Raw genomic sequence first — 24617 nt, forward strand, 5'->3', positions numbered from 1 at the left:
CTGGATTTAAGTCCTGCATAAGAATCGGTGACTTTGTCCCAAATGGCAACCGTTTCTCCATTTAATGCGCTATTCTTCCTCGGCCCATAGGGCTCTGGTAAGAAGTAGTGCACTACGAAGGGAATAGGGTGCAATATGAGACGCAGCCAATGACACATAGATCAGATATACTGTATCATATCACATCCCCTGACTTGCAGGATTCTATTTGGGCTGGTTACTGGAGCAGATTACACAGTGAGCTCCAACATGACCGTGTGAACTGAACAGCTGCTCCCACATAGTCTCCACAGTTTGCAGAGTATATCCCACTGTACCTTCTCATCCTTGTCCAGGTCCTCACTGAAAAACCAGAGATACTGTGGGAGGAAACAGAGTGCGAGAGGAGACAGAGAGAAAGAAGAGATCTGTGAGAAGATATTCCCGACAGGGTAGCGCCAGCTCACTGGAGGAGAGTTAACATGAAGCCAGTAAACAGGTTTGTCATTGGTTGGGATTGGAGGGTCACTCACGTGTTGGATGAGCGTCTCGACTATCTTGTAGCGGTCAGGCATGTGAGTCACCATGTCTGTCATGTTGTCTTCAGACGTCCGCACCAGCGTGGGCCCGAACACCAGGGCCAAGTTACGAGGTTCCATCTACATGCACAGAAACAACACATCTCCTTATACACCAGTCTTCCTTAATAATAATCCGTTGCTATGGCGACCACGTGTTAACACACCCAAACTGTAACACTGTGAAAAGTCGGGCACTTTACATAGGGAATAAAGTGCCACTGGGTGCGGGACAAAAGTCGGCCACTATATAGGGAATAGGGTGCCATTTGGGACACGCAGCCAATAGTAACCCGTTCGCGTTAGAGCACCACGATAGCAGTGTCCGGACCTTGTTTTTCTCACAGTGGTCGGCTACCGTCTTCAGATGGCCAACCAGGAACTTGAGAGTGTGGTAGTAATGGTCTGGTAAGTCACGGATCTAACAGAGAGAGAGAGAGAATGAGAGACAGAGAGAGAGAGAGAGAAAGAGAAAGAGAAAGAGAAAGAGAAAGAGAAAGAGAAAGAGAGAGAGAGAGAGAGAGAGAGAGAGAGAGAGAGAGAGAGAGAGAGAGAGAGAGAGAGAGAGAGAGAGAGAGAGAGAGAGAGAGAGAGAGAGAGAGAGAGAGAGAGAGAGAGAGAGAGAGAGAGAGAGAGAGAGAGAGAGATAAGGAGAAATATGTCAACACCTCTGAGTATCCTGTGTAATCTGCCAGCCCTTGAACATATCATCCTTCCAGGGAAAGACGACAACGGATATGCCAATAGAGGACCACGCTCAGACAACATACCAGTTTTTTCATGGTCTTTAGCCGGTCCCCGGCATTCTCCATCCGGTTAGCGTCGATGAAGTCATTGTACTTATCTGTGAGGATGAGGGTAATATGAATAGTTGCAGTACATTGAAATAAAAACTAACATTCAAAAACATTAAAAAGGAGGATGAATGTGAGCTGATTCCTGCCTTTACTGATGGTTCTTCTACCAAAACGGGGACTCACCGTCAGTGAAGAGGGGCTCCGGAAGTTTCCTGAAGAAAGACTTGAGCAAGCTGCTGATCACATTCAGGTCCTGCCATTTCTGTGAAGCGGTAAGAACAGGGGGGGGGGGGGGGGGGGGGTCAAAGGCAAGACTAAAAGGTCTTTAGAGACGGGGTTGGATAGAATCGTTGATGTTCATATCATCCTTTCCCTATGCTGAACACTTGTATACCCCACTGATGCTGTTTAACACCATCCCACAGATGACTAGATATACTGTGTCTATCTAACCCAGTCACTGTGTACTGTGCCTATTGCTTACTGTACGTTAGGTTGTGTGTGTGTGTGTGTGTGTGTGTGTGTGTGTGTGTGTGTGCCCGTGCGAATGGGTTCCTGCTCTGCTCACCTCCTCTGCAGGGTTGATGTCCGACCCCTTGTTGAGCTGGTCCTGAAGGCTGGACACCACTGCGTTGTTCCCTGGGACCCTGTAGATGCCGGTGTACTCCAGACCCATCTCCTCCACCAGCCCACAGCAGATCTCCACAATCATAGGTATGAACTGGGAGGACAGACAGACAGGAGAGGGGAGGGTCGGACAGGAGTGGACCCACATAACCTTACCAGCACACAGATACATCATAGTAAACAGTAGACACACACTGACCCATACATGTCCATACGCCATGCATTTTCAGTAAATACTTTCACAGGGCATATAAACACGCACAGAATGATACATTTACAGTATATGATAAGATGAGATTAGAGGCTATGGCTGACTTTGTTGTTGGCGGCTGGCTGGCAGTCTTCTAGCCGCACTCCAAAAGCCTTGGGCGCTGACTTCTTGGACTTCTTCATGATGTTGATCCCCCATGGCGACTTAGGGGGGCTGCTCTCATCTGGGGACAGACAGAGGGACAGCGAGTCAGACAGTCACAGAGTCAGAGCAAACATCCACCTGGAATGACCACTGCTGGCTGGTTCCTGTCTCTGACCTTTGCCCTCAGGTTTGGGTGAGCGCGGCGCCCCGGCAGCATTCTCCATCTTGGCCAGCAGGAAGGACGGCTTGGCACGGGACACCCTGGGCGAGGAGTCCGGCTTGTTGCCTGTTGGACTGGAGGCAGGGGGAGACAGAGAGAAGACTGTTACAAACGGACTCTACCAGCCAATGGCAAGCAAGATGGATGTACCAAACACTACTGCTGTATAGTGACAGGTATGTGTCCCTCACCTCTGTTTCCTGTAGTCATTGAGCTTCTTACTGATCAGAGCCTGTCTTGAGAATCCCAGCTCCTGAGACAAACACACAGTCCACCTCATCAATACAGGCTTACACTGTAGCATCACCAGTGAAGAAAGGTGACATGTGCAACAATGTTACAGGAGATACATAAATAGAAGGCAGTCTGTGACATAAGATATGAGGGTTCTAGGGTCAGAGTTGAGAGGGTTCTAGGGTCAGAGTTGAGAGGGTTCTAGGGTCAGAGTTGAGAGGGGTCTACGGTCAGAGTTGAGAGGTGAGAGGTCAGTTGAGAGGTGAGAGTGGTGCCCTCTGACCCACCTCATTGTCCGTCTTGCTGTTCTCACTGATGACCTTGATCCAGTCCAGCATGTCCTCTCTGTCCTCGGCCTGCAGCAGGTACTCACAAAAGTCCTGAGTGGTCAGACGCAGCGCGTGCTTGCGCTTGGTCTCGCTGTACGCTATGTCCACCAGGCAGCCCCGGATGCTGATTGGCTGCTCCTCGTCGGCATCGCCTCCCAGAGTGGCGCCCCGCAGGACCGCCTCCCGCTTGTCCTTGTAGAGGAAGAGCGAGTGGGAGCGCAACACCGAGAAGACCCGCCTCCACGGACGCATGCCGCTGCCCACCTTCTGCAACACAGATTGGAACGGAGAGATTGAGAGACAGAGAGGACAGAGATAGAGAGAGAGGAAATGGTTCATTAAACTGCAGCAGGTCCTATTCCTCTACTCGTTCTCTCCTGCTTTCTCCTCCCTCTCTCTCACCTTGCCCTTCTCCGTGAGGATCTGTTTGTAGTGCAGCCATCCCTCTCTCCATATGTCACTGTAGCTGATGCTGCCCAGCTCTGAGGTGGAGTGGCGTTTGGAGCGGACCTCCTCCGCTGCCCCCAGACTGTCCAGAGACTAACACACACACACACACACACACACACACACACACACACACACACACAGGGTCAAAAGTTACACACCACTCCACAACAGGTTTTTAGGATAAACACACTGAAAAAACCCCCAGATGGATTCAGACACACTCCCCAAGCTGCCAGGTCCTCTGCAATCAGCAGTGTGGTCACGTGTAGGGTACAGCCTACTGTTGTTGCGAAACAGGGGGAAAACTCACCCCATCAGTGAAGAAACTCTTCACTCTCTTTGGCAGCCTCCTATGGAGAATAAAACGGAGGGTTGGTTTAAAATGACTACCGCAAGATTTCCTACGAAATGAATTGATCATATGCTCCAGATGAATCCCTCTTAAATCGCTTTCCCACGTCTCCCCCCGGTGTTCCGTTACTCACGAGAAGACGCGGCCCTCCTCTCCCCTGAAGGTGTTGAGTCCCTCGTCACATGACTTGGAGCGTTCCGTGGTGATGGCTAGAAGATAGGAGGAACGGCGACTGGATTTAATACTGCCTGCTCAGTGGGAGACGGAGCGAGTGAGAGAGAGAGGGAAAGAAAGAAAGAAAGAAAGAAAGAAAGAAAGAAAGAAAGAAAGAAAGAAAGAAGGAAAGAAAGAAGGAAGGAAGGAAAGAGAAGAATGTAGATGTAATGGCAGTCAGAGGATGAGAGGAGGTTAAGGAGTGTGGGGTTAAGAGACGAGGGTGAGCGGTTGACAGAGAGCTGGAGGGTGGTTGGGTGAGGTGGTTGGGGTGAGGTAGCGGGTGAAGAGGTGGGCTGGCAGGATGGACTCAGGTTAGGTTAGATCTTCTCAGGTCACTTCGCTCACTACTGTCGTGCAAGGGGAGTCTGTCTGGCAGACTGGGCTAAAGCTGGGTGTACGAGGACCTCTGGACTTCATGCTCTAGTCTATACAGAGGAAAACACACTTTCTACCAAAGGTAGAGAGTAACCACATTCACTTCAGTGACGCATATGCATCTGCCTAGGCGGTTAGTCCACCGAGAAGAGACTATATTTGCTTTAGGGTGCGCATGCATCTTACCAGGCACATAGAAGTACACAAGGCCTATTCACTGGAGGCTAATTGACCTCTTCGCCATGGAAAAATTGTCAATCAACTCATGCAGAGAGACAAAGGAGCATGCTGTGTACAGTAAGCCATTCTCTCCATAGATGTGGAGGTGGCATGTCTGCTCGCATGGTACCAGACACCGCAGAGAGGGGTGCTGGGTGGGTTCTGGTATGGCTGCATGCAGGGGGGTCGGTCCGGGGTAGTCCGGCTCAAGGGGGACACTCACTGCAGTCGTGTGAGAAGAGCCTGGTTAGAGGGAAGGTGAAGGTGGGGGAGGCGGGGCTGGTGACGATGGCGGGCGCTGAGCTCATGCCGCTGGACACCACGGAGGAGGCGGGTACGTGGCGGGCACGGAGGTCAGCGCTGGGGCTCGTCGGCTCATCTGTGTGTGTGGGGTGGGGGGGTAGAAGGGGGGTAGAGGGAGGAGGAGAGGGAAGGTTAGGAAAGGGCAGAGGGCAGAGGGCAGAATCAAGGGTGAGAGGACGAGAGGGAAGGATAGAGGGAGGAGGGGAGAGGATTTGAAGGAAGGGAGAGCGATGAGGTACCACCAGAGGGTGACCATAAAGGACAGAGATACTGTTTTCAAAAGGGAATTCTCTGAGAACCTTTGACCAGACACATTACTCACGTACTCACTTTCTTGGTCCTTCTAACACACAAACACCGTACACACAGATTATAACATGTGTTCTATGAAGCATCCCCAACGAGAAAGTGGATGAAAATGGTCAGGAAAGAACAAGGCAGAACTGCAATTTAGAACTCCAATAGCGTATCTGTAAATGAGCCATATTACAGCTCTACTGCATAAAAACACACACACACACACACACACACACACACACACACACACACACACGGACAATAGACAAACTAATAAGGTGGAAAGTAAAACAACATAGAGAGAGATTGAAACAACGCCCTATGCTGTACCTGTGTCTGCGGCCTCCATGAGAACAGTTCTTCAAATAGAAACGGAAAAGGCTTTGAGTACCATGTAATAACGCTAGGCTTCAGTTCTTTATCAACTAGCGGGTTGGGAAGAATATGTAAGGCTGTGTGTGATTCAGTGTGTTCATTTGTGTGATTGCATTACACTGGTTAGCTGCTATGCATTTTCAAAATGAAAGCAGTCATTTCAAAGTTGAACGACAGAAATACATAAAACAACCATAAGTAATATCTCAAAGATCAGGGTTGGGGAGTAACGGATTACATGTAATGTGTTACATATAACTGATTACAACAAAAACGAACCGTAATCCGTTACCAAAAATATTGTAATCAGATTACAGATTCCTTTGAAAAACTAGATGATTACTTGGATTACTCTTCAATTCATAAAGGATGTTGGCGATTTTTTTGTTGTTGTTGACACCTTTCTGTTTCCTCAAAGACATTGAAATCAGCATTGAAAAAAGGAGCAGGTTTAAGTTTGTTCCACTTGAGCGAGTCTGACCACAAGTCAGAGACCGTCTGATGGATAGCTGGAAAAGAGCAGGAATAGGCTTTGGTAGGCTACAGTCCAAGCGGTCTTCCAATGGTGAGACTGCTGTCAGCATACCAAAGATTACACAACCTACTTGAACAAAGGCTTGGAGGTCAGGACGACAGCAGGGGTGTAGACTACGGGCGACACAGATATCACTTATTATTGACATCTACATACATGGCGCACTGACTCACACTGCTGCTCGGGCTTTTTCTTTCTTACGGATTGTCGTTTTTTGTGGACGACTGTGCATTTTAAACCCAATAAATGGTTGAATTTAAGAGGTTTAAGCTGCCTATCGCGTATTGTTTTTGCGACCGGTGGACGGCCACGAGTGAAGAATTCACTCTTGCAACCGCTGCATAGTGCAGATCCCAGTCTATGGAATAACACTTTGAGGGACTTCCTCCCTTCTAAACTATGCGGTATTGTGCTCCACATACTGTCAAAAACAAGTTGAATTTAAGAAGACCACGAGGCTTTTATTGCTCAATCTAATTCGTGCTTATAAAAAAAAAAAAAAATCCATGGGCCTCACAGACACATGCTCAAACTTGCACACTTTTGATAGATTTAACCAGCTACAAATGATCAAGATATCATGCATAAGCGTGGTCATTAGGCCTATAGCAAATGCGGCATATGGCGTTCATTTTTCACATGCAAATAGCACTTTTGGGTAGTGCTCAAGGCATGCCATTCCACGAGAGCAGCATTTATTTGTCAGCTCAAAACAACAAAATCATAAACAGAGTAGGTTAATAAGTCCTTCGTTTTTGGGTCATGCTCAGGTCAAACTATTTGGCTAATCTCTATATATAAGTCCTATTCTTGAAGATCAAGGGTTATTCAATTATTTGGAATGACTGGAAATCTGACAGACTTTGTGTTTTTATGTCAAGATATAGCCTAATTGTATTACAAGGGTGCGTGCTCAGTCCCCTCCTGCACTTCCTGTACACAAACCACGGCGAGGCCACGGGAATGGGGGTCCGAGCACGCCCCCATCCACATCGACGGGGCTGCAGCGGAGCAGGTTCCGAGGGTTCACGTCCCCCGGGATCCAAATCACTCAGGACTTAAAATGATCCACACACATACGCACAGTCGTGAAGAGACAGCGCCTCATCCCCACTCAGGAGGTTGAAAAAGGTTGTCACGGGGCCTTCAAATCCATGTTCTACAGCTTCTTGACGGGCTGCGTCATTGCTTGGTATGGCAACAGCATAGCGCTACAGGGGGTGGTGCGGACAGCCCAGTACATCACTGGGGCTGAGTTCCCTACCGCCCAGGACCTCTATATCAGGCGGTATGCAAGGAAGGCCCGGGGAAAGACTCCAGCCACCCAAGTCATAGACTGTTCTCTCTGCTTCCGCATGGCAAGCGGAGTCTAACACCAACAGGCTCCTGAACCGCTTCTTTTCCCAAGCCATAAGACTGCTAAATAGGCCCTTGTATTTCTTTGTATTTTTGTACTCTCTATGCACACTCACAGGACTCTACACAATCACACACACTGACACTCCAACACGCACATACCATGCACACACATTTATACTGACTTTACACACGCACACGCACACACGTGCATGCAATCTTCATTTGCGCTACTGCTACTGTTTATCATATATCCTGATGCTTACTCACCTTATCCCTTATACATATATACCTCTATCAATCTAGTATCCCTGCACATTGTAAATGTGGTATTGGAACTGACCCTGTATATAGCTACTGACCCTGGAACTGACCCTGTATATAGCTACTGACCCTGGAACTGACCCTGTATATACTGTAACTACTGACCCTGGAACTGACCCTGTATATACTGTAACTACTGACCCTGGAACTGACCCTGTATATACTGTAACTACTGACCCTGGAACTGACCCTGTATATAGTTACTGACCCTGGAACTGACCCTGTATATAGTTACTGACCCTGGAACTGACCCTGTATATAGCTACTGACCCTGGAACTGACCCTGTATATAGTTACTGACCCTGGAACTGACCCTGTATATAGTTACTGACCCTGGAATTGACCCTGTATATAGTTACTGACCCTGGAACTGACCCTGTATATAGTTACTGACCCTGTATATAGTTACTGACCCTGTATATAGTTACTGACCCTGGAACTGACCCTGTATATAGTTACTGACCCTGGAACTGACCCTGTATATAGTTACTGACCCTGGAACTGACCCTGTATATAGTTACTGACCCTGGAACTGACCCTGTATATAGTTACTGACCCTGGAACTGACCCTGTATATAGCTTCTTACTTTCTCGTATTCTTATTATTTATTGAAAAAATGTCTCGTTTGTTTTTGTTCTACCGTATGTTATTTTTCGCACTAATTATTGATTACTGCATCGTTGGGTTTAGAGCTCGCAGACATTAAAACGTGAAACTTATCTGTATTAAAGTACAAAGCGATGGGTTAAAAGAAGCCTACATACACCATAGTGCAACATCAGCTATGTAAACTCTAACGTTGATTTATCCTGCAATAGTAATCTAAAAGTAACTGAAAGTCATCCGATTGTTACTGAGTTTGGGTGATCCAAAAGTTACATTACTGATTACAATTTTGGACAGGTAACTAGTAACTCTAGCAGATGTCATTTAGAAAGTAACCTACCCAACCTTGTCCAAGATAACCCTACCACGTTCATCTCAACCATTCTAAAACACACACAAGGGGATGTGAAACCAGCCAGCCACAACACACTTTCTGACTGACACAGAGGATTATGGACCGGACTAGAGTTTGCATTTAGGGAGGGAAGGGTAGGGTTTTGCCCATGTTTAACTTTTGTAGCTTCAGGTCCTAATGCTGGCCTCACTAATAACCATGGTTGCTGCGCCTGTCTGTGAGTACCTTCACTAAACAGCAGAGGGCAGCAGATCTTCAGTCTCAAATGGAAGCTATGGCTCAAAGACGACTTGGCTCTCAACTCGAAAGCAACCCCTATAGCCTTAACTTGAACTTTTGAAACGGAATGTTATGCTTTCTTGTATTGTTACAAGGTGCTCAAAACATAACTTTTCATGCAACACTCATCCCTCTCTCCCCCATGTCTGTTTCTTCTCTCACCATACCTCTCCACAGACATATTCTCCCCTCTATTCCATCTCTGCTTCCACTTTCACTGCCTTCCACCTGCTTTCCTCTGTCTCTCCCTCACAACCTCCTCTTCTCTCCGTATCCCTCCGTTTCTCGTCTCGGTGCGAGGGCCAGCCTAACAGAGGCAGTAGGAGAAGAGGCGGAAACATTCCCAATCTGGGATGTGGAATCTGCCTGTTTACAGCCGAGCCCAGAAATAGCCGCTCTCGCTGCCTGTGGGTTTAACAAAGGCCATCATTAACAGAGCCAGCAGCAGCAGAGCAGCGCCAGTAGAGAGAGGAGCTCCCAGCCACCACACTACAGGACTTAGAATGGAGCAGGGCTCTATACTACTACAACACACTCCTATAGCCTACTACCACTTCCCCTTCTCCATAGGAGACGCCATGACCTCACCCGCTCACACAGAGACACAGAGAGAGGGTGAAAGAGAGATGCCTTTGAGAGCATAGGCCATGTTTTGGCTAGCTCAGTATGTATGTGTGTGTGTGTGTGTGTGTGTGTGTGTGTGTGTGTGTGTGTGTGTGTGTGTGTGTGTGTGTGTGTGTGTGTGTGTGTGTGTGTGTGTGTGTGTGTGTGTGTGTGTGTTGTGTGGAGGGTAGTGGCTCTGTGTGTCTGTTGTGGGGAGGGTATAGTGTGGAGGGGCTGTGGACTGGTGAGTACCCCTTCCATCTCCCAGTGATACACAAAGGCAGCATTGAGGGCGGTGGGCAGAGAGGGCAATGCCTGAGGCTGGCAGAGTGACAGAGACCGTCTGGACCCCTACTGTACTGTGACTCACAGGGGGTCCCACTACCACCAGGCCCCATGTCCCACCATCGAGACTTTTGGCACCATATAGAGAAACACTAAGTCAAACGACCGATACTAGAGGGCAAGAGAATCCAACCACCATCCTGGACCGCACAGACTCCGTGCTTTTGTGCGTCTGTCTACTACACAGCCTCATCCTCTACAGCCCATTAAATCATGTTCCCAAACAACCAGATCACAGATCCTATCAGGGAGAGGAAAAGATGGAGAGATAGAGAAACAGCAAGACAGGAGTTTGAAGTCTTTGGTCATTAAACGTGCCTCAGCTTGCATCTCTGACTCTTGAGCAGGAAGGAAGAGAAGCAGCAAGAATTTTCTCCGTTCCCTGGTTTTCTTCCTTATTAAATCTCTTTCTTTATAGGTCTCTCTCGCTCTCTATGTTCCTCAAGGTTTGACCCCACATTGAGGGCATCTATCCATCTCTCCATTTTAACGGAGGCACAAGTTTCCGACGCAGCTCATTTGAATCCGCTTTGCCACTTTGCTGACCTCAGTTGTTGTCCTTGACCATCTAAGGGTGTGGAGTAGCCTAACTTGCTTATAGATTGTCTGCATACTCCTTGGATTTCGTCACATTTGATTGTGTTACAAAGTCGGATTAAAATGGATTTAACTGTCATTTTTTTGTCAACGATCTACACGAGATACTCTGAACTCTAAAGTTAAAGATGAAATAAAAATAAAACAGTAATATGCCTTGATTAGTTAATTCATAATAATAATAATGATTAGTCACCCCCCCGAGTCGGTACATGTTAGGAGCACATTTGGCAGACGATGACAGCTGTGAGTCTTGTGAGTAAATCTCCTAAGAGCTTCTCCCACCTGTATTGTGCGATATTTGCCCATTATCCTTAAAAAAATAAATAATAATAATCTTCAAGCTCTGCCAAGGTGTTGGGGATCATGGCTAGACAGCAATTTTTCAAGTCTTGCCATACATTTTCAAGCAGATTTAAGTCAAAACTGTAACTTTGTTATTTCCAAAGTCAAGCATACCCATACCACGATGCAGTCACCGCCATGCTTGAAAATTAGGAGGCAGTTACTCAGTGATGTTTTGGACCAAACATAAGGCTTTGCATTTTGGCCAAAAAGTGTATTCCTTTGCCGTGTTTTATTTGCAATATTGCATTAGTGCCTTATCGTATATATCTGCATGTTTTGGAATATTTTTTATTCAGTATATCTGTATTCTTCTTTTCACTCTGTCGTTTAGGTTAGTATTGCGGAATCACTACAATGTTGTTGACCCATATTCAGTTTCCTCCCATCACTGCCATTGATCTCTGTGACTGTTTTAAAATCACCAATGGCCGCACGCACGCACGCACGCGCGCGCGCACACACACACACACACACACACACACACACACACACACACACACACACACACACACACACACACACACACACACACACACACACACACACACACACACACACACACACACACACACACACACACACACACACACACACACACACACACACACACACTTACACACACAGTTTCATTCCTGTCCTGCAGCTCAGTTCAGAAGGACGACTGTATCTTTGTGTCTGGGTGGTGTAAATACATCCCCCACAGCATAAATATTAACTTAGCCATGCTTGAAGAGATATTCAATGTCTGATTTGTTATTGTTACCCATCTACCAATCACTGCCCTTCTTTATGAGGCGTTTGAAAAGCTCCCTGGTTTTTGTAGTTGAATCTGTGCTTGAAATTCAGTACTTGACTGAGGGACCTTACATATGTGGTATGTATGGGGGACAGAGGAAGGGTTAGTCATTTAAAAATCATATCAACCCCTATTATTTCACAGAGTGAGTCCATGTAACTTATGTGATTTGTTAAGCCACAGTTTACTCCTGAACTCATTTAGGCTTGTCTAAACAAAGGGGCTGAATACTTATGCAACAACTCTATTTCAGTTATTCAAGTTTGATTAACTTGTTCAAATTTGTTGAATTTTCTTTTCACTTTGAGATTATGGAGTATTTTGTGTCGATCAATGACATAATTAAAAATGTCAATCCCACTGTGTAAACGCAACAAAATGTGAAAAAGGTTCAAGGGGGTGTAGACTTCCTATAGGTACTGCATGTGGCCCTGGCCTGGTCCTGCCTTAGCTGTGGTTGGTTGGTTTACCTGTGGTTTGACTGTAGGGCTAGAGGCTATGGTCTGTTGATCAGTACTGTACAGGATGTAGGAGTAGCTGGCTATTTACTGAGGCCCTGTTATGTTCATCATGTGTTCTTCCAGCAGCAGAGCAGAGGCAACAAGCTGAGACACGGCCAGATACCTCTTGTTCTGTTCTCACAAACACACACACACACTGTACATACATACATACATACATACATACATACATACATACATGCATACATGCATACATACATACATACATACATACATGCATACATGCATACATACAAATGTGTGATTACAGTAGAACACACATGTAGTATGCAAATACACAAACGTTCAAACCCAGAGGGTGAATCTCAGTAAATCCAGACATAATGCCAAAAGTTAAGGTTATTATTAGAGTTTCAACCAATTCATTTATACTATTATTCTCTTTTTTTTGTCATTTAGCAGACAGTCTTATCCAGAGCGACTTACAGGAGCATTTAGGGTTAAGTGCCTTGCTCAAGGGCACATCGGCAGATTTGTCACCTAGTCGGCTTGGGGATTCAAACGAGCAACCTTTTGGTTACTGGCCCAACACTCTTAACCGCTACCTGTCACCCAACTTGGTTGGAATTCAAATGGAATTCATGGCAGTGACATAGAAATATTCTCCCTGTTGTGAAAGAAGACAGACTGAAAGCTAGTGAGAGACTAGCTCTTCTGTGAATGGAAAGGGGATCTGAGAGACTTGGTGAGGAGGGGGGGGGTTAGTGAAGTCCCGTAAAATATGATTCAATCAAACACTACTAATACTGTCTGCATGTCTGTGGGAAGTGACAGTATTACCCAACACAAACAAAGACACAGACTGGAGACAGAGTGAGGAAAAGCCCGGAGCCTGGCCACACAGGTAGACTGACAGAGGAAATGAAGGGTACAGAGAGAATGGTTCTATTCTCTAAATAGAGGCCAAGTCAATAGTCTATGTCTCTCCCCCCCCCCCCCCCCCCCCCCTCTTTCTGGTCAATCTTTCTGGTAAGCTTCTTGTTTATTTTTTACAAACAGTTAGTTTCCAGTAAGTTCCAGTAAGATCAATCAGGAGGAATATGTTTGTGTCTTAAACGGAAGTGTGAGTGATGGGGTCTTCAAGTCACATGGAGGGGTTGGGAGAGGAAGAGGAGGAGGAGTCTGTGGTGGTGGAGGTGCTTACCTATAAAGGGAATGGAGGCCATTGCATCATCCTCTACAGACAGGGGGGCCAGGTTGCCATTGGTACGGTGCGGGGCACCATCTCCTGAGGGGCGAGGGGCAGGGGCAGTGTCGTGGGGGTCAGGGGGGAACACAGGGGGTTCTGTGCCATCTACAGGCAGGGTGTAGTGGGGGTGGCGCATGGCGTGGGCGCTCCTTCGTCCCGTGGGGGGTTTCTGTCTCAGTTTGACCTCCTGGGTCTGAGCTAGCACCTCCGCCTGGCCTTCCACTGCCCCTCTCTCATGGTTGGTGGGGCGGTAGGCCCTGTCAAGGGGCTCGGGGGTGGTGGAGGCCAGGGGGGATGGAACTGAGGGGACAACACCCTCTGGGGGGCTAGTTTTGGGGGTGGGGGCCCAGCTGAGGTGGGGGCCAAGGTAGGAGGGGTCCCTGAAGGAGGGTTGCTGCATGATGCGGCCTGTCTTGCGGTTGAAGGAGGGGCTGTAGCTGCGGTAACCTACTGGCTGGTCGTCCAGGCTCTGTCCGGTGGGCAGACGTCTGCTCTGGGGGGCTGGTTGTTGGGGCTGGGGCTGTGGCTGTGGGTGAGACTGTGAGTGGGGTTGGGGGGTGGTTTTGTGGTGCGGCTGTGCTTGTCGGCCCATAGAGGGGGCCGGTGCGACACCGTAATGGTTCCCCTGCCTCTGGTAGGCCTCAGTCCTGGGTGCTTGCTGTGAGGCCTGCTGCAGCCAGGCGGGCCTCTCGGAACGGGGCGACTCCAACATCTCCAGCGAACGGCCATAGCGGTCGTACTGTACCAGCAGGCTCTCTGACCGGGCTCTGCTGCCGTAGGAGGAGGGGTGACTCTGGTCCCGGGCCCCCTCCCAGTCTCCGTAGGTCCAAGAAGGGTCCCCGTGGGGGCCGGGGCCCGACTGCTGCAGTAGCATCAGGGTGTCCTGGGAGGCGCTGTGGGGCCAGCCGCCCGGACCCCGGCGGTGGCACCCAGGGCCTGTCTCACACAGCCTGTCCTGAGAGTAGCTGCGGTGGCGTTGGTGCATGCTGCCACTGCGGCCCTGACGCTGCTCAGCAGCTTGGCTGTAGTACCACTCAGACAGGGCCTGTTGGCAGTGCTGGCTGCGGCTGGGGCTCGGCTGGGGAGGGCTGGCCCAGGCCTGGCTGCCTTTCTGGGGCTGAGAGGAGGCGGTGGTGGCAGTGCCAGCAGCATTGTGGTTGACATAATGGACATGCAGAGGGCTGCTGAGGGGCCCTCCTGAAGAAGAAGATGAGGAGTAGGAGCGGCCCCTGGTCTGTCCCGTAGGCTGCTGCCCGGTCACACCGTACTGGATCTCCTCTGTCCTGTAGGGGGGGCTACTGTGGCACACGCCCCCCGGCTCTCCGCCCAGTCCCTCTTGCCAGCTGGCCGGGCTGCCCACGGTGGAGCGGTTGTCCAGGGGGGACAAGGGGCTGGCGGAGCCTGCCCAGCGGCTCCAGTTGTCCAGCTGGTTCTGGCCCATGGGGGCCGGGGCCCCGGCGGGAGGCTGGGACTTGGTGCGGGGAGCGTAGCAGAGGGGCGGGGGTACCGGAAGGTTCCGGGCTCCCCCTGTGTAAGGCTCGTTGCCCCTCAGGTAGGCATCCTGGGAGTATGCCTGTAGGTGGAGACAAGAGAGGGAGAGAGCTGAGACACAAACAGGAGGAGTTCAGGTGACGAACAGAGGTCAGAGGGGATGAAGGAGCGGGATCAGTAAATGGACTCAATGATTCAATACAACTGCTTTGACAGTCACAGCTTTGACAGTCACAGGTTTGACAGTCACAGGCTTGACAGTCACAGGTTTGACAGTCACAGGTTTGACCGGCACAGCATTCCACTAAAGCTCCTTGTTAACTATGATGCTGCACCGCAAGCGACGTCGAGAATCATCTGTGTTCATCCTCCTACCACCTCAGTCTGCTCAGCCACAGTGACTCTCAGGGGCCCCAACTCAGCCTCCAACACAAACACAGCTACTCGTTAGCTGCAGGCACTAGCACGCGCCTTGAGCAAGAGCCACAGCACAGCAACCGTCTGCATCCGCACAGACCCACAGCAATGTTGCCGAATACACCACTACAACAAAGCACTGACTTAAAACAACAGCAAATCTGGATCTATCAAAACCAGCACAGAGTCTCACTGCTACAGCTAGCTTGATCCAATATACCCGCAACAACAACACACATCTGAAGCATCGTTCAGCGTTCAAGCCCCCCAAGCTACAGCCGCAGCACCGATTAAGAAACTACAAAGCCACAGACTTAAAACATCTTTGCCCGAAATGAATTCACATCAAAAGGCAACACTTACAGATGAAGTGTTCAGCTGGTGTTCAGGCTTCACCTCAGAGAGCAGGGCAGGCCCACACTCAGTCTGGCAGTGTCTCTCAGGCTCAATACTGGCTTGAAGTCACTCACAGAGGAAGAGGAGAGGAGGGGAACTCCTCAATGCACCAGTCTGTTTGGTTCCCACAGACACTAACACTCCCGCCGCTACGATTTTACCACTCTCTTTCCTTCTTTCTCGAGGTTATGTCTCAACTTCTTCTTTACACTCCTCTTTTTGTCTCTCTCGCTGTTCTTTTCTGCTATCTGTCGAACTTTCTTCTTCGTTCAGTATGCTGTCCTCAGACAAACCTTTCCAAAGTCCCTCTTCCCTCTCTCTCCCTCTCTCCCTCACTCTACCCTGTGGGAGGGTGGAAGGGGGCGTAACTAGTGCTGGTGATGTCACCATTGGAATGCAACCGATGCCCGTGGTGCAGTGAGGGGCAGAGTGAGAGGAGAGAAGGGTGGAGGAGTGGAGGGGTAGGGGAGTGGTAGTGGGGTTGAAGGAGGACAGTATTTTGGAAGGGGAAAGAAAGGGTGCTTGGTGGGTAGGGGTTTGTGTGTGTGTGAGAGAGAGAGAGAGAGGCCCAAGTCGGGCGCCCAGGTCTGGGAGGTTGTGTCAGCGTTCTTGCCCCTGGGTTGCTCCTCCTGGTCCAGAGGAGAGGCTCTGCTCTGCATGTCTGGTCATGTGTGTAAGTGGTGGAGCAATTTATGGACTGAGGCAAAGCGTGTGTGTGTGTGTGTGTGTGTGTGTGTGTGTGTGTGTGTGTGTGTGTGTGTGTGTGTGTGTGTGTGGGTAGCTGCTTTTGATGTGACGCTTCTACAGAACTTTGGATAATAAGAGAAAGCATCTGCGTCACAGTGAGGTCACAGTGAAGCTAGTTCCTGAGAGTTGAGGATTTCAACTCAAAGCAAAGGAATGACAAGAACGACTATATCCAAGATGTTATCTCTCCGTAGTATTAGTATTCTTAAATCAATTCATTTATCAGGAGAGAGTTGAGTATTTCTATTAGGGTGTAGTGTGGCAGAAATATCATACTCACACTTACCAGCTGCAGCACGTCTTCATCTTTTGGCATTATAGAGAGCTCCAACACACTCTCACTGTGGAGGGATCGAGAAGAAAGGCGAGAGGGACAAGGACGGGAGAGGGCAAAGAGAGGGGGAACCGAAGAGAGGGGAGAGAAGGAGGAAGGGGAGAAGGGGAAAAGGAACACAGATGGAACGATAGAAAAACAATTATAATTCCACATTTTTTCCCAAACTCATCGTGTTACAGTAAGAGAACACTTTCCCCCCCAGTTGTGACGAAGGGTTTTGTTTTGCTTTGAGATGAGTTGATCAGCCACCATGTCACAGGAGACCCTGTTGACGATGACCCTGTTGACTCTACTGCTCTCAGTGGATGTGTTCTGGACACTCATTGTGCCAAGCTATTCTCTTTAGGAGGATGTACTCACACAAGTCAAGGAAGACTTTACACAACTGGAACATGTTCCCCATTCCAGAATGATGCTGTGCATACATAAAACATACATGTCTCGTACATAAACGACACCCACACATCTGGTGCATTCGGAAGGTATTCAGACCCCTTGACTTTTTCTACGTTGTTACATTGCAGGCTTATTCTAAAAATGATTAAATAAAAACATTTTCCTCATCAGTCTACACACAATACCTCATGAATACAAAGTGACATTTTTGCAAACGTATAAAAAAAAACACTAACAGAAATGCATTATGTGCCAGTCCAGAATTCAGCCAATGTCAGATGGATGATCTAAGGAAAGAGACCACGATGCTGAAATGTACTGTAGACTGTATTCATAGCAAGGTGGAGGTGGTGCAAAAGGGAGAACAAACAACTTAAAGAAACATTGCTTGATGTACAGTGTCCATCAATGCGGAACAATCTAATATTCTCAGGGATACCGGAGAATGACAACAGCAGAGGCTGTGAGGACACAGTCCGAGACTTTATGTCAACTCAACTGAAACTGCCCTCTGATGTTGTGCGTAATGTCACTTCGTCCAGAGTCAATAGAATGGGTAAGGCCTCTGGGGAATAGGCCACTGGCTATTATTGCATGTTTTGACAAATTTAAGCAAAAGGAAATGGCGAAGAGCAGGTGCAGAGAACTCAGAAACACTGATTTTGGAATGAATGATCACCTCCCCACCGAGATCAATGAAAGGATAACATTTTTTTTAGCCCATCGTGAAGGAAAAGTGTTGCCTGAATCAACGAGTCTCCAGGGTGATGGATAAACTTTACATCAACGGGCAATTGTATCAGGACTCTAGAGTAACTCCCTGGCTATTTTAATTCAATGTTCAAATCTGAGTGTGTGTGTTGTAGTGTATCATAACAACTTCAACTATAATGAATACATGCTCTATTGATCTACACATGACAAGGAAAGGGTTACATATAGGTTACATATATATTGTACAGTTGAAGGTGGAAGTTTACATACACTTAGGTTGGAGTCATTCAAACTTGTTTTTCAACCACTCCACAAATTTCTTGTTAACAAGCTATAGTTTTGTTTCAGTTAGGACTTCTACTTTGTGTATGTCACAAGTAATTTTTCCAACAATTGTTTACAGACAGATTATTTCACTTAAAATTCACTGTATCACAATTCCAATCACAAACCGCCATAAAAAAGCCAGACTACGGTTTGCAACTGCACATGGGGACAAAGATTGTACTTTTTGGAGAAATGTCCTCTGGTCTGATGAAACAAAAATGGAACTGTTTGGCCATAATGGCCATCGTTATGTTTGGAGGAAAAGGGGGAGGCTTGCAAGCTGAAGAACACCATCCCAACCGTGAAGCACGGGGGTGGCAGCATCATGTTGTGGGGGTGCTTTTCTACAGGAGGGACTGGTGCACTTCACAAAATAGATGGCATCATTGGGAGGGCAAATTATGTGGATATATTGAAGCATCATCTCAAGACATCAGTCAGGAAGTTAAAGCTTGATCGCAAATGGGTCTTCCAAATGGACAATGACCCCAAGCATACTTTCAAAGTTGTTCAAAACAGCATGCATGATCAGAAGGACAGCTAAATATTTACCAGGAAAGATTCTTAAGCAAATAACACATGCATTAATTTGAGAGTCAGTTGAACTACTGTTCTGTGGTCTGGGGAAATGCATCAGCAAGTGAAATTAGAATGCTGCCGATTGCACAGAACAAAGCAGCAAGGATTGTTTTAAGGTGGAGATATGGTTCTTCTGTTGTAGTCATGCGCAATGCTCTTGGTTGGTCGTCAATCAACAAGATAAGAGAAAAAAAACATGCTTATTTCATTCCATAATATACACCATTTAAAACAGCCAAACTCTATTCACAACGGTATTCAGTTAAGAGACAGACATTCAGTAAATACTAGGAACTAATACTAGGAACAGATTGTCCACCATCTGTGTTATTCAGACAGAAAAGAGAAATCGGCTAAATAACTTTTTGATTTAGAGCAATAAAGAAATGTAATCATTTAACTGAGCAAACCAGAAACCTTTCAATATATACATTTAAACAACACTTTAAAACCATTTCAATATAATACATAGGAAAGTTGTGCTGGAGGACTATGGTAGATGAAGAATCAATATATATGTTAGAGTATTATGTCTGTTTGTAACAGTTCGTTATATGTGAAAATGTGCTTGTATTATACATTGTATTTTAATGTTTAAGGACTCTTGGAAGATTACTCCAAATTAGGACTAAAAGATATCCAAATCAAATCTCTGCAGCACTCCACCAATGAGGCCTTTATGGTAGAGTGGCCAGACGGAAGACACTCCTCAGTAAAAGGCACATGACAGCCCGCTTGGAGTTTGCCAAAAGGCACCTAAAGGACTCTCAGACTATGGAAAACAAGATTCTCTGCTCTGATGAACCAAGATTGAACTATTTGGCCTGAATGCCAAGCATCACGTCTGGAGGAAACCTGGCACCATCCCTATGGTGAAGCATGGTGTTGGCAGCATCATGCAGTAGGGATGTTTTTCAGCTGCAGGGACTGGGACACTAGTCAGGATCGAGGGAAAGATGAAAGGAGCAAAGTACAGAGATATCCTTAATGAAAACCTGCTACAGAGCGCTCAGGACCTCAGACTGGGGCAAAGGTTCACCTTCTAACAGGACAACAACCCTAAGCACACAGCCAAGACAACGCAGGAGTGGCTTCGGGGCAAGTCTCTGAATGTCCTTGAGTGGCCCAGCCAGAGCCCGAACTTGAAAATTGCTGGAGAGACCTGAAAATAGCTGTGCAGTGATGCTCCCCATTGAACCTGACAGAGCTTGAGAGGATCTGCAGAGAAGAATGGGAGAAGCTCCCCAAATACAGGTGTGCCAAGCTTGTAGAGGCATACCCAAGAAGGCTCGACGCTGTAATCGCTGCCAAAGGTGCTTCAACAAAGTACTGAGTAAAAGGTCTGAATACTTATGTGAATTTTATATTTCAATGTAGCTTTTATTCACCCTCTGAATAGCACACATACACAATCCATGTCTCAAATTGTCTCAAGTCTTAAAAATCATTCTTTAATCTGTCTCCTCCCCTTTATCTATACTGATTGACATAGATTGAACACATTTCTAAAACCCCTTTTTTTTGGGGTCATTATGGGCTATTGTGTGTAGATTGATGAGGGGGAAAAAACTATTTCATCCATTTTAGAATAAGGCTGTAACGTAACAAAAATGTGGAAAAAGTCAAGGGGTTTGAATACTTTCCGAATGCATTTTACACACTGTGGGTACACACAGACACACACACACACACACACACACACACACACACACACGCACGCACGCACGCACGCACACGCAGTACAGTGGCTCTTACCTGTTCTGTATGAGGGCGATCACCTGGGAGTAAGTTTTCCCCAGGACACTCTCTCCATTCACCTTCACCAGCCGATCCCCTGCAACACACATACATACATATTTAAATCACAGTAGGACCAAACACTGCACAGATATTCAGTGATACACTCTCAATTACAAAAGAAAAAGGGAGCAACCGCTCCACCCTCATCACTGACCCCCCACCCCCACCCACCCAGACACAGGACACCAGCAGAGGGATATCCTGGTGGGTCAGGTCAGGGGAGGGAAGGTCAGGGAGACCCCAGACCCAGACTTCCTGCTGGGGGATGGGTAGGGGATGGCTGAGAGGGGAGTTGTTAGGCACTGGGGATTTGTGTAGGGAAATATAAAACTATGTGCTTACAGTAGGTGCTGTGAAGTCGGGAAGGACAAGGTGTCACCTAGGGGTTTGTCGTGTGTTGACATACCGGATCATAAGCCTGAGGCAAAATGCTTGTATCCGTTTGTGTGTTTGGCAGGAGAAGGGATTCGTCATGTGTTAGTGTGTGGATGTGTTTTGGTGGTGCAAGTGTGTGTGTGTGTTTGAGACTATGCGTATATATTCATATAGGAGTAATGGTTTAGCTTGGCTGGGCTGCAGGGAGAGGAATGCTGCCCAGCTTAGCCTGCAAGACACAACAGGAAATCGTTTGCTGGGTATTTGTCAGTCTGTGTCATTCTGTTCTCATCAGTATCATTACTAATTTCCTAAGACAATAATGCAACTTTAATGTGTGTGTGATTTTGCTGAACATGGTCTGGTTAGTATCCTTGTTGAATTGTTGTCAGCACCTGACTCCCGCTCCCTCTCATCATCAATGTGTGATCATGTCTGATGCTCTTAGGGTTAATTCCATTGCAAATCAGACAGTTCCTGCACACACTCAATCTCCCGTCCCTCTCGTTCTCTTTCAGACAGACATTTTCCTTACCTGTACACAAGCCACCCTGGTGAGCGGGACCTCGCTCTCTCACATTCTTGACAAATATGGTGTCCATTGGCTCCAATCTACTTCTCCCTACATGGAACATGCAGTATGTTACTGTCACTTCATTCTTCAATTGATTAAATAGGAACTGGTGATAACTATTGAATAAATCATTGCCCACTGGGCAAAGACGTCAATTCATCGTCTATTCAATGTTGGTTCAACCGAGTCTCTTTGAAATGACGTTGGACACAATGTTGATTCAACCAGTGTGAGTCTAGTGGGAATATACGATGCACATCAATATGACGTGAACATAAATACCGCCAATAGTCCAACTGAGACTCAATAAAAGGACAACTCTATGCACAGGTCCATGTGGCTCGAGTGGCGGTGACGTCATTGAGAGACCAGAGTCTAGTGGTGATGGTGTAGATGGAGGGAGGTGACTTACCCTTCCCATTCCCGTTCTCCTCGTCCTGTGAAGACAATGAAAAACCACATCAACACTGATATCCAGGCCCATACAGACAATGTTTTCCAGAGAACAAAGTGCCATGGCAACCTAAACACCTGTTCACAGAACGTCCACCTCTTTCCAGGAAACCAGAATGACCCGGATATTAGGAAGGGTGGAGTTGGGTGAGGAAACAGCCATGACACCTTAAACTAGTGTACAACAGAAGTGTATCTGTGTGCACCACAGACACCGTGCATGAACAAGAGCTCAGGGGACACTCTGAGCGTTTGACAGCTTCCATTCACACTAACAACCGCACGTGCACACCAGAGGAGGCTGGTGGGGGGAGCTATAGGAGGATGGGCTCATTGTAACGGCTGGAATGGAATAAATGCAACAGAGTCTAACATATCCTCCTCTAGCTCCTCCCAACAGCCTCCTCTGGTGTGCACGTGCGGTTTTTAGTGTGAATGGAAGCTGCCAAACGCTCAGAGTCCCCTAAACTCTCGCTCATGCAGTGTCTGTCTCTTCGCAAAACAAATGGCAGTTCAACCATGTAGCTCTTCTTTTACAAGCTGATTAGCATGTGAGGAGTGACTTCACTGGTATCCCAGCCAGGTCTCTCAGACAAACAGACCTGTTCTGGTTTATGAGCACCTAACGTTCAGCACACACACAGCAGAGACACTCGACGGGTTTGACTGTCTGCAGGTGGTGATGTCATACACAGAGCCAAACACGTGTAGTTGTCTGCGTCAGACAGACGAGGGCAGCACTGAGCACACAGTCTGTCTATCATAGGTGCTGTTTGATAGGGTGATAGACTGATGTAGGCGCGCACACACGCAAGCACACACACACACACACACTGAGCTGAGTGGACAGTTTGGGGTGAGTGAGGGGCAGGGTGGACTGACTGGCTCCTGCCTGGCTTTAGGCAGAGCTGAGTGGGCTCATTCCTGACTCCACAGACAATAGTGTGGGTTTATGGCCAGAGAAAGGAGGGCTGTCGCTCCAGAATAGAGCCAGGAGCCAGGGACGCTCCCCAGCTGAACTGACCACCCCTGTCTGGACACACGCGGGCCTGGGGTGGGGCTGAGGACCGAGAGATGGAGGTGTACTATCCTCATCTCTCCATCTCTCTCAGATTATCTCTCTCCCTGTGGATATAGATGTCGGGTTAGGGACAGCTGTCATGCATGCACTGCTATGTCCGTTAGGACAATCATCAGGCATGTGTCCATGATGAAGGGAGTCACATCATACAGGTCTTTGATGGGGCCCTAATGAGGGGCAGTCACCCCTGAGGCCCCTTCAGATGGGTAGGGACAGAGGGCTGGTTTCTCTGTGCCACTCGCTGCCCCTCACAGCAGCATGTGACCCTGGGGACAGGACAGGGCAGGCAGCAGTGGGCCCATTGTCCGTGGTGGTCCTGGTAGAGGGCATGGTACTGTCGGTCCAGACTGGGGGTAATGTGAGAGTGGTACCAGGCAGGCCAGGACAACAGAGCCTATTGACACTGGGTGTCTCTCAAATGGCACCCTATTCCTTTATAGTGCACTACTTTTAACCAGGGCCCATTGGGCTGTGGTCTAAAGTAGTACACTATATAGGGAATAGGGTCCCATTTTTTTGGAACGCACCCACTGTGTCCTGTCTTTACTGCAGCTGCTGGGCTGGGGGCTGAAGGGGGGAGGGGGTTCATCATAATAGGGCCCTTGTTTCGGCTGGCTGTAACCCCCCCCCCCCCCTGTCCCCCCTCCCCCGTCCCTCTATTTCACATCTGTAGCTCTGTCTTCCCCCACACCTCAGAGAACAAAACAAAAACACCCACCGGGGAGATTATTTTTTTGAGGAGATTGTTATCTATGATGCTGAATGGCTGTATAGTTAAGACAGAACATATATTTCAGTAAAACACGGTTGCTGTCCCTGTACCGTTTCTTACAGCAGGGCCCTCCTTTTGGAAAAAGGAAAACGTGAGCCAAAAGGCACACGGGCAGTGGTAGCTTTGTCTGTCCACAGACGGTAAAACAGGCTGCCAATGGCACTCTCTCTCTCTCCTTAAATCGGTCATACAGGAAGGAGTATGGAGGTTGTGTTTCACCGGAGTTGCATCCCCTTCTGTCCTTCGCTTGTTTATCCATCTCTACTCTAATGACAGGGCTCTTCTTATGGTATCCATCTGTCTATGTCCCTAATCTGATTAACTCACATGAGTCTACCCCAACACTTTAATTGGCAATGCTTGTTCAGTCCCTGCATTTAATTAGCTATGTTGTGTCCTGATTCTCTTGACCTTACTGCTCCTATGTTCGGATCGACCTACGGCCTTCTTGCCCTGTGATCTGATTGGTCCCGTCTTAAAGGGATAATCCACCCTAGAGATGAAATGTGACGTGATACTTCATCAAGATACGGTTCTCATCACTGGAGAGGAGAACCTTTCATAACGTGCACCGTCTCTTTAATATATTTTCTTCCT

The 24617-nt window shown here is 47.8% G+C and overlaps 1 protein-coding gene across 20 annotated transcripts in view; it reads right to left on the minus strand.

The window, feature by feature from the left end:
- Positions 1–24617, minus strand: part of LOC110485157 (rho GTPase-activating protein 23) — an 88273-nt gene that overhangs the window by 6842 nt on the left and 56814 nt on the right. For 5 of the 20 annotated variants that reach the window (XM_036940918.2, XM_036940916.2, XM_036940917.2 and 2 more), the window contains exons 3-21: positions 22127–22151; positions 21676–21762; positions 20721–20799; positions 16893–16953; positions 13517–15134; positions 4955–5110; positions 4055–4169; positions 3880–3919; positions 3522–3659; positions 3078–3386; positions 2748–2809; positions 2512–2630; positions 2297–2415; positions 1923–2075; positions 1538–1616; positions 1328–1401; positions 889–978; positions 513–638; positions 318–359 (exon numbers count right to left, since the gene is read on the minus strand). In XM_036940918.2, the coding sequence (XP_036796813.2) occupies positions 318–359; positions 513–638; positions 889–978; positions 1328–1401; positions 1538–1616; positions 1923–2075; positions 2297–2415; positions 2512–2630; positions 2748–2809; positions 3078–3386; positions 3522–3659; positions 3880–3919; positions 4055–4169; positions 4955–5110; positions 13517–15134; positions 16893–16953; positions 20721–20799; positions 21676–21762; positions 22127–22151 (3492 nt within the window). Of the gene's footprint in view, positions 1–317; positions 360–512; positions 639–888; positions 979–1327; positions 1402–1537; positions 1617–1922; positions 2076–2296; positions 2416–2511; positions 2631–2747; positions 2810–3077; positions 3387–3521; positions 3660–3879; positions 3920–4054; positions 4170–4954; positions 5111–13516; positions 15135–15832; positions 16209–16892; positions 16954–20720; positions 20800–21675; positions 21763–22126; positions 22152–24617 lie in introns of those variants that run through there. The other 15 variants (XM_090196296.1, XM_090196293.1, XM_090196294.1 and 12 more) reach the window with 9 other exon arrangements.

The sequence above is a fragment of the Oncorhynchus mykiss genome, chromosome 13 (assembly GCF_057628025.1).
Source record: "Oncorhynchus mykiss isolate SJ-2025 chromosome 13, ASM5762802v1, whole genome shotgun sequence".
NCBI lineage: Eukaryota > Metazoa > Chordata > Actinopteri > Salmoniformes > Salmonidae > Oncorhynchus > Oncorhynchus mykiss.